General features: G+C 42.9%; 1 protein-coding gene across 1 annotated transcript in view; it reads left to right on the plus strand.

Annotated features, from left to right (window-relative positions):
• The first annotated feature begins 200 nt into the window (after positions 1–200).
• Positions 201–17,052, plus strand: part of LOC139409511 (crumbs cell polarity complex component 1) — a 55,975-nt gene continuing 39,123 nt past the window's right edge. Inside the window, exons 1-4 of the mRNA XM_071154772.1 lie at positions 201–324; positions 13,758–14,003; positions 15,520–15,715; positions 16,027–16,166. Of these exons, the coding sequence (XP_071010873.1) occupies positions 243–324; positions 13,758–14,003; positions 15,520–15,715; positions 16,027–16,166 (664 nt within the window). The 5' untranslated portion in view covers positions 201–242. The remainder of the gene's footprint in view (positions 325–13,757; positions 14,004–15,519; positions 15,716–16,026; positions 16,167–17,052) is intronic.

Raw genomic sequence — 17,052 nt, forward strand, 5'->3', positions numbered from 1 at the left:
CCAGCAATCCGCTTCCCTGGCGGCCTTTTTATAGCGTTCACGTTTGATTGAGGATCATCTGAAGAGCTCACCGCAGAGAGAGCCCATTGGTGCGTCAGGGGACAAGGGCGCATCAAGTGATTGGTGAGCGGAGCTCAGGAATAGTGGCACTTGAGTTCACAACAAGCACAGGCAGCACATCAGAGAGAGAGCCTACCAACATGCTTCACACAGAGCGAGCAGGATGATTTTCTATCCCGAATATGGATTTATTGCGATCTATTAGGTTTCATTCACTTGCTTTCGCCTTGGTCATCTATGGTACACTAACCATAGGGATAGATGGTGAGTAAGGGTACTTTTATTATGTATTTTTTTGGTTATACCAGTTGATAACTGTTCAATTCTCATTTCGCAGTTTTTTTAGACGACATAGGCTGAAGTATAAAGTTTCATCTGGTGTTTGGGTTTATTGATTATTGTGTTGTCACCCTAGTCTGTGTACCCGTCTGTTTAGCTATCATTCCACTCCTTGCCACTACTTGTCGTGCTAAACAGGTTAAGTTACATAAAATGATTTGTATAGCGCACCATTACTGCTGCTGCGTTTCTTCTGAAAATAATGCTGATCAGATCATCCTCGTGCTCTAATTCAAATATATTAAGGGATCGTCTGAAAGTGTTTATGAATCCATCACAGTAGTAGCCAACAATTTCGAATTGAACCAGTGTGATCCATTTGTTTTTATTTTTAATGAGTGTTAATAACAGTCCTATAACCCGCTTATATAGGCATGAAAAAGTATCCATTTACATGTAGGATATCTATGTTTTTTAATTGTCCTTACAGAAATGATGCCCTCAGCTGTAAGTGTGTAGGAGATCTTAAAAGTATTTGTTATTGGCATACCTGCCCTTTCCCTGATCAGGGGCATTCTCTACTCTCTAACCCCTGAGCTGCATGTGTCACAACAACTATTGTTAAGTAGCTGATCAGTAGACTGTTGTTTCTGATTGGATATAGTGATTCTAACTGGCATGCCTTGAATCTCAATTGGAAATGTAAGGGGTGACATCACTGCTATCTCCCAGTGTTCATGGCACATTCTGTAAGGAGCTCTGAAGCTAAACGAGCACACAAAGACAGACCCAACAATGAGGTGCAGCGTAAGCCCCCACGGGGGGGGCATATTCTATGTCTCCAATACTCCTAAGAGTGTGTTTGAGTCTGTGTGTGGGTCTGTGTGTGAGTCTGTGTGTGCATGTGAGCGCTTGTGTGTGTGTGTGTGCTTGTGCATGCTTGTTCTGTTATCACCACTGAAACAAGCAAACACACCAGCCTGTGTGCGCATCAGTCAGTCTGTGAAAGAAAGGCCGGTCAGATCTCCCCTCCACATGTGCTGCAAAAATGAAAGGGCCTTTCTACAAGAGATAGCACTGAACAAAGAGCTATACCGCCATTAGCATATGAAAGAGGCCTTACATGCTGTGGGAGGGGATGTTTGGTTGGCTGGCGCTACGTTTTGAATGCACCATTAGTCAACAGGCTTTTGGTTGAATATTAGGGTACTGATATGCCTCACAGGAAGACCTCTTGGTCTTATAAAGGGACTGTGGTTTCTTAAATGAATGCCATGCAACACTTATTCTGTTTTCAAAAAAGTATTTCCTGATTAATTGATTGATTAAAAGGCATCTCCGTCAACAACCTGTTGGTGTTGGCAAGGCCAGGATGTTTGGCCGCAGTTGGCAGCCTTGACGGTGTGTGTCCCCCAATGGGACGTCAGTTCAACGTCTAGTTTTTAGTTTACATTTGGTTGAGTTGTCAACTAACATGAATTCAATGTAAAATCATAAACAAATTTCACAATGTCATTGGATTTAGGTTAAACGTTGGGTGAAAAAAAAACATTGAATTTCACATTCATTTTTTGTTGTTGGAATGACATGGTTTCATCCAGTTTTTGCCCAGTTGGGATCGTGTGTGTGTGTGCGTGCGTGCGTGTGTGTGTGTGTGTGTGTGTGCGCACTGGTAATGCACACTGGATGATCCAGTGTCTGATCTGCCTTGGATCTACGTACTTCCAGCTGATAGTCCATGATAGTGGACATATGGCTGGACACCCGATATTCTCCCCAGACCTTCCCGAGCCCACCTGGACATCAACCCCCAACCAGGGTCATGCTGAGATGAGGTCTAGACACTCATAAGCTGCTCTAGTGAAAATCTGGAGGCTCTCTGTTTAATTGATTGTCCTTCACAAATGATACTAAGGAGAGAGAGGATGAGTAAGCTGTGCCATTGTCCACGTGGAAAGTGTGATTGCACCACCGTGATTGGTCTGATTTGACCATTTTGACAGTCACTGATTGGTCTGATTCGACCATTTTGACAGTCACTGATTGTTCTGATTTGACCATTTTGACAGTCACTCACCTTTCCAGTCAGAAATTTGACTGATCTGTTCACCTACTTTACCAATACATATCTGTAATTTGAATGGACTGGAAAGCTAAGATTTGTGGCGCAATACATTCCTGGGTAAATTGATGTGATATACCATTATGGTTGCGTCACCTGCATAACATGGAACTCTGTAAATCCCAAACCTTCAAACAATCGTCATGCAGTGCACACCCCCAACATGGCAGGCCATTCATCGTTTATGGTCATATCCAGCTTTGAGAAAGGCCCGCTGGAATGAACCAAAATGAAAACAGGTGTGCACTTCACACCCCTCTGTGTGTTAAATGCTGTGGGTCCCTTCTTACACGCATTCCATCCATTACACGGCCTGCCACTGTTGATGATCTGATTCTGCTGGGTGGTTATGGCAACTTTGGGTTGCCATGTTTGGGGAAATCCTTGTCGTTGATATCATCCATTGTTGGTGCGTATCCTAGAGTTAGTTTTCTTATTCATCACGCGTTGTTAGCGGTAAGTGCACCCGATTCAGCTGCCCTGTGCGCCATTTTGGGTGTCAGGTAGCCTAGTCGTTAGAGTGTTGGACTTGTAACCGAAAGGTTGCAAGATCAAATCCCCGAGCTGACAAGGTAAAAATCTGTAGTTCTGCCCCTGAACAAGGCAGTTAACCCACTGTTCCTAGGCCATCATTGAAAATAAGAATTGGTTCTTAACTGACTTGCCTTAAATAAAGGTAAAATAAAACAAATGTTTTGAACCATTTCAAATGTCTAAAGGTAGAAACTCTGCCTTCCCGGCAGGTCCGGGGGGAGCAAATCAAGTGCACTATATGCCTACCACTTGCCAATCGGATGGCTCACATTACCATGTCTGTAGTAACGTAGTAGGCGGAAACGACATCTACATCTAAATTGATACTGTGAGATTTCAAAAATGTGAAAACCATGACTAGAGAGCGACTGTCAATGAATACAGCAAAGATCTGCTTTTTTATGAGTGAGTTCGTGTTTTTACTCAGCACTATCCACTTTCTATTCAACACTTTTTTATAATCCATAAACTGTGTGTTCTCCCTACTTCCACTTGCGCTACAACCAGCACTGCAGCTGAAAGGAGTAGGAAAGGGTATCGATAGGCTTGCGTTCTTACCATTAGCCGCATGGATCTTTTTTTAATATCCACGAATATTTCACTTTCTCCGGTCATAGGAGTAACAACATGAATTTGTGCATGAGGCAGAAATAATGTGATGCGAATTGAGTTTCGCCATCAGCTGGAAGATGGTGTCCCTTTTGGGTCAGTGTCAGCGGAGGCAAGGGAGAGCTGAGGGACGTTGAGAGGTGAACCTTCAGTCTGCTGCCCTCTCCCTCTGCTGAGACTGACCATCAGATGCAGGCATTCTCCATCAGACCAGTAAAATAAAATAAAAGCAAATGATTTACATTTATTCTCACTCAGCTGTGTGTTACAAATAATACAACAGCTAAAACCAATGTGATCATATATCCTTGTCACGACTTCTGCCGAAGTCGTTGCCTCTCCTTGTTCGGGCCGTGCTCGGCGTTCGACGTCACCGGTCTTCTAGCCATCATTGATCCTTTTTTTTCATTTTCCATTGGTTTTGTCTTGTCTTCCCATACACCTGTTTTCAATCCCATTCATTACCTGTTGTGTATTTAACCCTCTGTTTCCCCTCATGTCTTTGTCAGAGATTGTTTTATTGTCAGTGTAGTGTGATTGTTGTATAGGTGTGCGTCGGGTCCTCGTACCCATGTTTATGTACATTTAGTGTTATGGAGCATACTCCGTGGACTTTATTAAAAGACTCCATTTTACACTCCATTTGACTCTCCTGCGCCTGACTTCCCTGCCACCTATTACACCTACGCATGACAATCCTACCTCAAATGTTGAAGTATATTTTTTTAAATGGTCTGAGAAAAACGACAAAGCATGGGCAGGGCAATTCAAGCAAAGCCAATATGCGGTGAGAATGTTTTGTGCCTGTAGCCTACTGAACAAACCTCACTGGTACTGTTTTTAATAGGTTCATGTTGCATAGATTTATGTGTTATTCTTTTTTGAATGGTAGATCTAAGCTTGCATTTTAACTGAGGAAGTGATCTCGACTCAAAAAAGGTTGGTGACCACTGATCTAAGGGATGAGGAGACGGAAGTGATTCATCTTTATTCTGTTACAGTATATCTCTCTGTCAGGTGTAATGTTTAGGAATGTTCTGCCTCATTTGGTAACATGTAGGATCTGGTGAGTGTTTGGTAACATGTAGGATCTGGTGAGTGTTTGGTAACATGTAGGATCTGGTGAGTGTTTGGTAACATGTAGGATCTGGTGAGTGTTTGTTAACATGTAGGATCTGGTGACTGTTTGGTAACATGTAGGATCTAGTGAGTGTTTGGTAACATGTAGGATCTGGTGAGTGTTTGTTTGCTTACTTGAGTTTAGCATTTTGTCCAATAACAGCAATGTAGCCCCTTTCTGCTTTGGGATGTGTTGTTTATACTGTACGTACAGTCGTGGCCAAAAGTTTTGAGAATTACATATACATTTCCACAAAGTTTGCTGCTTCAGTGTCTTTACATATTTTTATCAGATGTTACTATGGAATACTGAAGTAGAATTACAAGTATTTCATAAGTGTCCAACGCTTTTATTGACAATTACATGAAGTTGATGCAAAGAGTCAATATTTGCAGTGTTGACCCTTCTTTTTCAAGACCTCTGCAATCCGCCCTGGCATGCTGTCAATTAACTTCTGGGCCACATCCTGACTGATGGCAGCCCATTCTTGCATAACCAATGCTTGGAGTTTGTCAGAATTTGTGGGGTTTTGTTTGTCCACCCGCCTCTTGAGGATTGACCATAAGTTCTCAATGGGATTAAGATCTGGGGAGTTTCCTGGTCATGGACCCAAAATATCAATGTTTTGTTCCCTTAGCCACTTATGGCCACTTATGTAAAGGTGCTCCATCATGCTGGAAAAGGCATTGTTCATCACCAAACTGTTCCTGGATGGTTGGGAGAAGTTGCTCTCGGAGGATGTGTTGGTACCATTCTTTATTCATGGCTGTGTTCTTAGGCAAAATTGTGAGTGAGCCCACTCCCTTGGCTGAGAAGCAACCCCACACATGAATGGTCTCAGGATGCTTTACTGTTGGCATGACACAGGACTGATGGTAGTGCTCACCTTGTCTTTTCCGGACAAGCTTTTTTCCGGATGCCCCAAACAATTGGAAAGGGGATTCATCAGCTGTCCAATCCCTGTACCTTTTGTAGAATATCAGTCTGTCCCTGAGGTTTTTCCTGGAGAGAAGTGGCTTCTTTGCTACCCTTCTTGACACCAGGCCACCCTCCAAAAGTCTTTGCCTCACTGTGCGTGCAGATGCACTCACACCTTCCATTCCTGAGCAAGCTCTGTACTGGTGGTGCCCCGATCCCGCACACAAATCAACTTTAGGAGACGGTCCTGGCGCTTGCTGAACTTTCTTTGGCGCCCTGAAGCCTTCTTTACAACAATTGAACCGCTCACCTTGAAGTTCTTGATGATCCGATAAATGGTTGATTTAGGTGCAATCTTACTGGCAGCAATATCCTTGCCTGTGAAGCCCTTTATGAGCAAAGCAATGATGACGGCTCGTGTTTCCTTGCAGGTAACCATGGTTGACAGAGGAAGAACAATGATTCCAAGCACCACCCTCCTTTTGAAGCTTCCAGTCTGTTATTCGTACTCAATCAGCATGACAGAGTGATCTCCAGCCTTGTCCTCGTCAACACTCACACCTGTGTTAACGAGAGAATCACTGACATGATGTCAGCTGGTCCTTTTGTGGCAGGGCTGAAATGCAATGGAAATTTTGGGGGGGATTCAGTTCATTTGCATGGCAAAGAGGGACTTTGCAATTAATTGCAATTCATCTGATCACTCTTCATAACATTCTGGAGTATATGCATATTGCCATCATACAAACTGAGGCAGCCTTTGTGAAAATGTATATTTGTGTCATTCTCAACACTTTTGGCCACAACTGTAGGAGTTAAATAAAGAGCAAGCTCATAATGGATTTATGAAATAATTTACCCCAGAATGACCTCTACCTGATCTACCTCTACCTCTACCTGTGTCGACCTGGCTGTTACTTGTTAAACTTATATTCTTGTGATAATTGAAGTAGTGTGTGATACTGTAGGAGAAGTTATGTGCCATGTGTGACTTGTCTGGATCTCATCATATGTGAGAACTCCTTCAAGACTGTTGGAAAAGCATTCCAGGTCAAGCTGGTTGAGAGAATGCCAAGAGTGTGCAAAGCTGTCATCAAGGCAAAGGGTGGCTACTGTGAAGAATCTCAAATATTAATGTATTTTCATTTGTTTAACACATTTTTGGTTACTACATGATTCCATATGTGTTATTTCATAGTTTTGATGTCTTCTATTATTCTACAATGTAGAAAATTATAAAAATAAAGAAAAACCCTTGAATGAGTAGATGAGTGTTTACTGGTTGAAATGGGTGCTATAGAATATACTCTATGTCCTCCTGGAGAGCTACTGGGTTGGAAGGCTTTTGCTCCATCCCTATTGTAACACACCCGAGGTACCGTAAAAATTATCTCTCCAGGAGAAGGATTGGCCATCCTTGATCTGTAAATTATACGTTCATCTGAATGGATGTTCTATATTCCAGTAAGCCGGGCATTAGGAGGAGCTATTCGGTTAATTCCTCTCTCCCCTGGTAGACGTGTTGGACAAACACGTGAATGGATTAATCCACTAATTAGTATGGGAGGCAACATGTTTACAGCCAAACTAATGAACAGAACAGAAACATAGCTGTGATTGGCAGGCGTTGTGTCATTAATCTCTGCTGTGCTGTGCGATTAAGTAGATGCACAGCAGCACCGAGGCTGTACTAGGAATGAATGCATTGATAAATTACTGACTTCTGTCCGCCTGCGGTCGCCATGGCGATAGAGAGACTGCAGAAACAGAACCGTGGAATTGGTTGCCATGGAGGCCAGCTGTGATGCTTTGTGAGGCTATTAAGTTCCAAAACGTCCTTGTACCGGAGACGAGAATGGGGAGCGAGCAGGCCGCTTTTCATAGGAGGAGAGAGAGCCTTTTGTGTCATACGCTATTGGACACAATTGCTATGTGTGACAATGCAAAACTTGACTCATTGTAACACACTGCTGAGAGAATAAAATACATTAGTAGACATATGAATCCCTTTTAGTTTATCCTCACGAGTACATTTTTTAGTAGTACTGACATTTGTACGACAATGTAAAAGAGACAGAGAATGTATGAAAGACACCTTGAGAATAATATACAGGATATCAGAATAAGTCTGCTGTGACATATTTCAGTTTCCCCCTGAAGATCAATTGCTATTAGTTGAATCAGACATTTTAGTGCACGTCCGGAACTAAAGCCTGCACACCTTTGGCCCTCCGGGTCTGGAATGTTCCACCCATGTGCAAAAACAGAAACACACATAATGGCAGAATATGGAGAATGAACAGAGTGCATCTTCAAGACCCGAAATGTATTAAATACTTAAATTTAAAAAATAAAGGCCTTTACCATTACAAATGCAGACATAGAGGACAGAGTAAAGCCGAACCCCGACATAATTTGGGATGCTTTTAAGGGGTACATTAGGGGAATGATAATATTATACTCTGCTAAAGTTAAATCTGAGTTCAACATTTTAATTCAAGAAAAATATAAATAAATCCCTATCTTAGAAAAAGCCCTAAACATTTTTACAAGGTAAAGAAGAAAATAAAATTTCAGAACTTAAGCAGGAATATTATTTTTTACTCTTGAAGAGAGCCAACAACTACAGGTTAAGTAAGGGATAAACAGTGATGTTCTGTACATTACCTTGGAAATAATGGACGAGTCAGCAGAGTTCATTTTTCCAAGGTAATGTACAGAATGGAAGCCTTTATCTCGTTTATACCACAATTGCCAAAGAAAACAATACTAAAGCACACATTTACCGGTAGAAATAACATTATTTTGTTGAAATTTTCATTTATATAAGATTACTTAGTATATAAGATACTTAGTCATCTTTTGGTTTCTAGAGACATGACCCAGTCGTTCGTTCGATTGGTTTGATATTTATGGACACAACCCAGTCGTTGGTACTTTATGTTCCGTTGCTATGCTCGTTCATTCTTTATGTCCCTTGTTTGCTAGCTAGCCATCTAGCTACGGCTAACACGGTCACAACCTCTGCAGTCAGAATAACAGCAAAGTAGCTGCATTTGCGTTTGTTTAGCTATTTTCTATTGGCATTCATTTGGATACATCCATAACAATGAGCTGATGATGCCCGATTTTGCCTGGCCTAGCTAGAAAAGTTAGTGTTGTTGCCTTCTCCTCAGTATACTCAACAACAACACTAGGCTAGAAGCTAGCTAAATACACTGCTCAAAAAAATAAAGGGAACACTAAAATAACACATCCTAGATCTGAATGAATGAAATATTCTTATTAAATACTTTTTTCTTTACATAGTTGAATGTGCTGACAACAAAATCACACAAAAATTATCAATGGAAATCAAATTTATCAACCCATGGAGGTCTGGATTTGGAGTCACACTCAAAATTAAAGTGGAAAACCACACTACAGGCTGATCCAACTTTGATGTAATGTCCTTAAAACAAGTCAAAATGAGGCTCAGTAGTGTGTGTGGGCTCCACGTGCCTGTATGACCTCCCTACAACGCCTGGGCATGCTCCTGATGAGGTGGCGGATGGTCTCCTGAGGGATCTCCTCCCAGACCTGGACTAAAGCATCCGCCAACTCCTGGACAGTCTGTGGTGCAATGGTGGATGGAGCGAGGCATGATGTCCCAGATGTGCTCAATTGGATTCAGGTCTGGGGAACGGTCCATAGCATCAATGCCTTCCTCTTGCAGGAACTGCTGACACACTCCAGCCACATGAGGTCTAGCATTGTCTTGCATTAGGAGGAACCCAGGGCCAGCCGCACCAGCATATGGTCTCACAAGGGGTCTGAGGATCTCATCTCAGTACCTAATGGCAGTCAGGCTACCTCTGGCGAGCACATGGAGGGCTGTGCGGCCCCCCAAAGAAATGCCACCCCACACCATGTCTGACCCACTGCCAAACCGGTCATGCTGGAGGATGTTGCAGGCAGCAGAACGTTCTGTCACGTCTGTCACATGTGCTCAGTGTGAACCTGCTTTCATCTGTGAAGAGCACAGGACGCCAGTGGCGAATTTGCCAATCTTGGTGTTCTCTGGCAAATGCCAAACGTCCTGCACGGTGTTGGGCTGTAAGCACAACCCCCACCTGTGGACGTCGGGCCCTCATACCACCCTCATGGAGTCTGTTTCTGACCATTTGAGCAGACACATGCACATTTGTGGCCTGCTGGAGGTCATTTTGCAGGGCTCTGGCAGTGCTCCTCCTGCTCCTCCTTGCACAAAGGCGGAGGTAGCGGTCCTGCTGCTGGGTTGTTGCCCTCCTACGGCCTCCTCCACTTCTCCTGATGTACTGGCCTGTCTCCTGGTAGCGCCTCCATGCTCTGGACACTACGCTGACAGACACAGCAAACCTTCTTGCCACAGCTCACATTGATGTGCCATCCTGGATGAGTTGCACTACCTGAGCCACTTGTGTGGGATGCTACCACTAGAGTGAAAGCACCGCCAGCATTCAAAAGTGACCAAAACATCAGCCAGGAAGCATAGGAACTGAGAAGTGGTCTGTGGTCACCACCTGCAGAACCACTCCTTTATTGGGGGTGTCTTGCTAATTGCCTATAATTTCCACCTGTTGTCTATTCCATTTGCACAACAGCATGTTAAATTTATTGTCAATCAGTGTTGCTTCCTAAGTGGACAGTTTGATTTTACAGAAGTGTGATTGACTTGGAGTTACATTGTGTTGTTTAAGTGTTCCCTTTATTTTTTGAGCAATGTAGTTTGTTGCTAGGAAACCTGCCAATATGACAACCAAATAAAAATATATCAGATGTTGAAAACAGCTTGTCAAACTAGAAACACGTGAGAGGATTTGACAGCATACAAAGAATAACTCATGATCTACAGAAATCCTTTACAACTTCTTATGGCTTAGATCCCGCTAACGAGATCGATATGACAACAGCCAGTGAAAGTGCAGGGTGCCAAATTCAAAACAACAGAAATCTCATAATTAAAATTCCTCAAACATAGAAGTATTTTACGCCATTGTAAAGATAAACTTGTTGTTAATCCCACCACAGTGTCCGATTTCAAAAAGGCTTTACGACGAAAGCACACCAAACGATTATGTCAGATCTGCACCTAGTCACAGAAAAACACAGCCATTTTTCCAGCCAAAGAGAGGAGTCACAATTAGCAGAAATAGAGATAAAATGAATCACTAAACTTTGATGATCTTCATCAGATGACACTCATATGACTTCATGTTACACAATACATGTATGTTTTGTTCGATAAAGTTCATATTTATATACAAATATCTGAGTTTACATTGGCGCGTTATGTTCAGTAGTTCCAAAACATCCAGGGATTTTGCAGAGAGCCACATCAATTTACAGAAATACTCATCATAAATGTTGATGAAAATACAAGTGTTATGCATGGAACTTTAGATAAACTTCTCCTTAATGCAACCACTGTGTCAGATTTCAAAAAAGCTTTACCGAAAAAGCACACCATGCAATAATCTGAGTACAGCGCTCAGACAACAAAACAAGCCATACAAATATCCGCCATGTTGTGGAGTCAACAGAAGTCAGAAACAGCATGATAAATATTCACTTACCTTTGATGATCTTCATCAGAATGCACTCCCAGGAATCCCAGTTCCACAATAAATGTTTGATTTGTTCGATAAAGTCCATCATTTATGTCCAAATACCTCCTTTTTGTTCGCACGTTTAGTACACAATCCAAACTCACGACGCGCGGGCAGGTCCAGGCGAAAGTTCAGAAGAAAAGTCATATTACAGTTCGTAGAAACATGTCAAACGAAGTATAGAATCAATCTTTGGGATGTTTTTATCATAAATCTTCAATAATGTTTCCAACCGGAGAATTCCTTTGTCTGTAGAAATGCAATGGAATGCAAGCTAACTCTCACGTGAACGCGCGTGATCAGCTCATGCCACTCTGGCAGACCTCTGACTCATTCAGCTCTCATTCCTCCTTCCTTCACAGTAGAAGCATCAAACATGAAAAACTACAAACTTCAGATTTCCCACTTCCTGGTTGGATTTTTTCTCAGGTTTTTGCCTGCCATATGAGTTCTGTTATACGCACAGACATCATTCAAACAGTTTTAGAAACTTCAGCGTGTTTTCTATTCAAATCCAACAATATGCATATATTAGCAAATGGGCCTGAGTAGCAGGCAGTTTACTCTGGGCACCTTATTCATCCAAGCTACTCAATACTGCCCCCATCCATAAGAAGTTTTAAGTGAACCACAAAAAATATGAAATACTTAATTTAATATAACAACAAACAACAAATATATAAAGATAACTTTATCCCATTACGCAACAACATGAAAGCAGATGTAACTAAATATGGGAACAATCTTCCCATAAATCTTACCGGTAGAATAAACTTCTTCAGAATGGAATGGCTCCCAAAGTTGTTGTTTTTTTGGTAGTACTAACCACTCCACCAAAGACATTCTTAAAAAAGTATACTCGGCCATAACAGACCTCATATGGGCAAATAAAACTGATAGAGTAAATAGAAAAGTTTTACATCTCCCTAAATCTGAGGATAGTTTTAAACTTCCAGATTTGAAATTGCATCAACTTGCCACACAAGGTTTTTACTTGCGACCATATAGTTAAATGCACTAAAGAGGAACAATGGGAACGTATTGAAGATGTGCATGCTCATCCCCAGAATATTTTCTCATATTTGTTTTCTGAGGATAGAGATAAGAGGATTAACAACTCGATAGCTAAGAACACTATAACAATTTGGATGAAAATGACAAATTCTACAAGAACCAATATCACTCCCTAAAACCAAACCCCAATGGAACAATCCTTGGATAGCTTTTCACAATTCAATTCTATGCCCACATGGGGCATAGAAACCGTAAATGATGTGGTAATAGGAAATACAAATATTTCCATGTCAGAATTAAAAAGCGGGTTGGACTGACCAATGTAGACATTTTCAAATATATGCAACTTAAAAGTTTCATTTCACAAAATCTTGACCTGTAAGCAATGCTGAGGGAGTCCTATTTGACTCAGAAAAAGATACGCATATGATAGGTAAGATATACAAAACCTTGCAGAGAGCATATCTAACTGACAATGTCTTAGAAAAAAATATAAACTATTCGAATCAAGACTTGAAAATAACTGATATAGATGGAGGGAGTGTTGGAACATAACATGAAATTACAGTCAAACTAATGAATATAATGTATTATACAAGAGACAAAATTATACAGCACAACAGCAGAGTCATTTCTTAAGTGTAAAACAAGTTATGGGTGGATGAATCAAATATATTATTATTTAAATATAGGAAAGGTGTGGGCTACAGAGAAAAATAGAATAGTGCAATTTGTGGCCATATGGCTTAGAGTGCTACAAGCACTGTGAATTTCCAGAGGATGAAGGATGAGGGCGAGTGAGGTTGTGAGACATATGTGATGTGTATGGTTGCTGTGGGAACATGTGGGTCTGAGCAGGTGTGATGTCATAATGTGTATGGTTGCTGTGGGAACATGTGGGTCTGAGCAGGTGTGATGTCATAATGTGTATGGTTGCTGTGGGAACATGTGGGTCTGAGCAGGTGTGATGTCATAATGTGTATGGTTGCTGTGGGAAAATGTGGGTCTGAGCAGGTGTGATGTCATAATGTGTATGGTTGCTGTGGGAAAATGTGGGTCTGACCAGGTGTGATGTCATAATGTGTATGGTTGCTGTGGGAACATGTGGGTCTGACCAGGTGTGATGTCATAATGTGTATGGTTGCTGTGGGAACATTTGGGTCTGAGCAGGTGTGATGTCATAATGTGTATGGTTGCTGTGGGAACATGTGGGTCTGACCAGGTGTGATGTCATAATGTGTAGGGTTGCTGTGGGAACATTTGGGTCTGAGCAGGTATGATGTCATTGATGTGTATGGTTGCTGTGGGAACATGTGGGTCTGAGCAGGTGTGATGTCATTGATATTTGTTGAAATGTGTGTGCGTCTATTTATTGTCTCATGTATTGTTGTTATTGTTTGAGAGGGTAAAAAACATAGTAAAAAATAAACCCATCAGTCAGACAATCAATCAAAACATGACTTCCTGTCCCCAGGTGCATCCCCTCTGAAAGCGAGGTCGGCGGCCCCGTTAACGAACCAGTGTTTCCCCAACCCCTGCTACAACCGGGCCATCTGCCGTAGCCGTGGTGATGGTTACTCTTGTTTCTGCGTGCCGGGGTTCCAGGGTGAGCGCTGCCAGATCGAGGTGAACGAGTGTGTGTCGCAGCCCTGCAGGAACAGAGCCACCTGCGTAGACAGGGTGGGCAGGTACGCCTGCCTCTGCAGCCCGGGGTTCACAGGTAAGAGGAGAGAAGAGACGGCTCCTCCAAGGCTCTGTTCAGTAATGCACCAATAGGGAAATGGATGTACTACCTGAACTTAGGTTGCAAAGGGTTCTGTTTCATTGTTAGGTGAAAAGTATGGAGAACACCTCCAAATGGTTCAGGTAAAGGGGTGCCCAATGTTACATGGGTGCAGGCTTTTGCTCCAGCCAAGCAGTAACACACTGCGTAATCAACTAGGCTTTAATTATATCTTTGATTAGTTGAATCAGGTGTGTTCCCAGTCAAGGGATGAAGGTTGCTCACCACTGGCCCCAATGAGTGTACAATGTTGTCATCTAGTGTCAGTTTGAGCTCATTACACTAGTCCTCAATCTACCCCTACCCTCTTCTATGCTCTCTAGCTCATACTGTATGTTTAAAAGAAGAAAAACAAACACAGAATATCAGAATATCTATATCTTTTCCATACTCTATGACAGTTAAAGATAGAGAGAAATGCTAATTAAAGATAATCTGTGGGTAATCCTAGTTCTTTAGAGTATTTTAGGTACGATAAGGTTAAATACAAGGCTACTTTCAGATGGACGAATCTTGTTAAATCTCCTCTGTTTACTATTTTGCCACCCGTCCAAGGCCGAACTCTCCATCACTCTGTGTTCTGGTTTACAGTGTGATTGATTAGTGGAGTCTGCTGAGTGGAGGTCGGCTCATAATAATGGCTGGAACGGCGCGAGTGGAATGGCATCAAACACATAGAAACCTTGTGACACATAGAAACCGTGTGACACATAGAAACCGTGTGACACATAGAAACCGTGTGACACATAGAAACCATGTGACACATAGAAACCATGTGACACATAGAAACCGTGTGACACATAGAAACCGTGTGACACATAGAAACCGTGTGACACATAGAAACCGTGTGTTTGATACCATTCCACCGATTCCGCTCCAGGCTTTACCACGAGTCCGTCCTCCCCATTTAAAGTGACACCAACCTCCTGTGTCTGGGCTTCAGAATAACATGTTAGAACATGATGATTGGTGCTTCGATCAGAAATAAACATGAACAAAACAACAGCACAAGGGCTCCCGAGTGGTGCAGCGGTCTGAGGCACTGCAGTGCAAGAGGCGTCACTACAGTCCTTGGTTGGAATCCAGGCTGCATCACATCCGGCCGTGATTGGGAGTCCCATAGGGTGGTGCACAATTGGCCCAGAGTTGTCGGGGTGTGGCCAGGGTAGGCCGTCATTGTAAATAAGAATTTGTTCTTAACTGACTTGCCTAGTTAAATAAAGGTCAAATAAAATTATAAATTATAAAAGAAACAGCCTCTAATATCAGTGCATGATGATCAGTCAGCCAGTCAACATGAAATAATTTCATCCTCAGTATGATCCCCACAGGTACATGTTGACATTCCCCATCATGTTTCTCTAACAGACCTGTCCAGATGGTTTGGCCAATGTGTTTTATAAGACCACAGTCCATGTTACAGAGCCTCTGACGGCCATGTTTGATGTTCCAGGTGCCACCTGTGAGGTCCAGATTAACGAGTGTCAATCACAGCCCTGCCTCAACGGCGGGAGTTGTCATGACTACGTCAACGGCTTCTCATGCACCTGCATGCCCGGTTTCCAGGGCGACCGCTGTGAAATCGACGTTGACGAGTGCCATCACCAGCCATGCCAAAACGGGGCCCTGTGTATTGATAGGTTGAATGGGTCAGTAGTTTGTGAGTGAGAGAGAGATTTGTATTCATTTGTCTGGAGTAAAACAAGACACGCCTACGTAATGAGCAAGGCGTCGAAGACGTGGATGTTGATTAAGGCAGCCCCCCCCCCCCGCACCTCTCTGATTCAGAGGGGTTGGGTTAAATGCTGAAGACACATTTCAGTTGAATGCATTCAGTTGTACAACTGACTAGTTATCCCCCTTTCCCTTTAATACTTGCCTGCAAAGCTTCACTTTTTATTGGAAAAGTCATTGGCACTGAAACTGCAAGATCCGTAACTGAAAATCCTTATCATTTCAGGTACAGCTGCGACTGCTCTCAGACCACCTTCACTGGTCGACACTGTGAAACTGCTGCTCCTCCATGCACGTCCCAGCCATGCCTCAACGGCGCCATCTGTGTGGAGGACAAGGGGAACTACACCTGTGACTGCTGGCCAGGTACAGTGCAGTCACACAGTCACAAGACAGAAAGAACTGTAGGCACTTCATTAGCAGTCAAGTATGAAGTCTGTTCTTGAAATGGCACCTGCAGCCCCAAGGAGGTATTTTGTATTTGTATTTATTATGGATCCCCATTAGTTCCTGTCAAGGCAGCAGCTACTCTTCCTGGGGTTTATTATGGATCCCCATTAGTTCCTGCCAAGGCAGCAGCTACTCTTCCTGGGGTTTATTATGGATCCCCATTAGTTCCTGCCAAGGCAGCAGCTACTCTTCCTGGGGTTTATTATGGATCCCCATTAGTTCCTGCCAAGGCAGCAGCTACTCTTCCTGGGGTTTATTATGGATCCCCATTAGTTCCTGCCAAGGCAGCAGCTACTCTTCCTGGGGTTTATTATGGATCCCCATTAGTTCCTGCCAAGGCAACAGCTACTCTTCCTGGGGTTTATTATGGATCCCCATTAGTTCCTGCCAAGGCAGCAGCTACTCTTCCTGGGGTTTATTATGGATCCCCATTAGTTCCTGCCAAGGCAACAGCTACTCTTCCTGGGGTTTATTACGGATCCCCATTAGTTCCTGCCAAGGCAACAGCTACTCTTCCTGGGGTTTATTATGGATCCCCATTAGTTCCTGCCAAAGCAGCAGCTACTCTTCCTGGGGTTTATTATGGATCCCCATTAGTTCCTGCCAAGGCAGCAGCTACTCTTCCTGGGGTTTATTATGGATCCCCATTAGTTCCTGCCAAGGCAACAGCTACTCTTCCTGGGGTTTATTATGGATCCCCATTAGTTCCTGCCAAGGCAGCAGCTACTCTTCCTGTGGTTTATTATGGATCGCCATTAGTTCCTGTCAAGGCAACAGCTACTCTTTCTGGGGTTTATTATGC

Source organism: Oncorhynchus clarkii, chromosome 5, assembly GCF_045791955.1.
Source record: "Oncorhynchus clarkii lewisi isolate Uvic-CL-2024 chromosome 5, UVic_Ocla_1.0, whole genome shotgun sequence".
Lineage (NCBI taxonomy): Eukaryota > Metazoa > Chordata > Actinopteri > Salmoniformes > Salmonidae > Oncorhynchus > Oncorhynchus clarkii.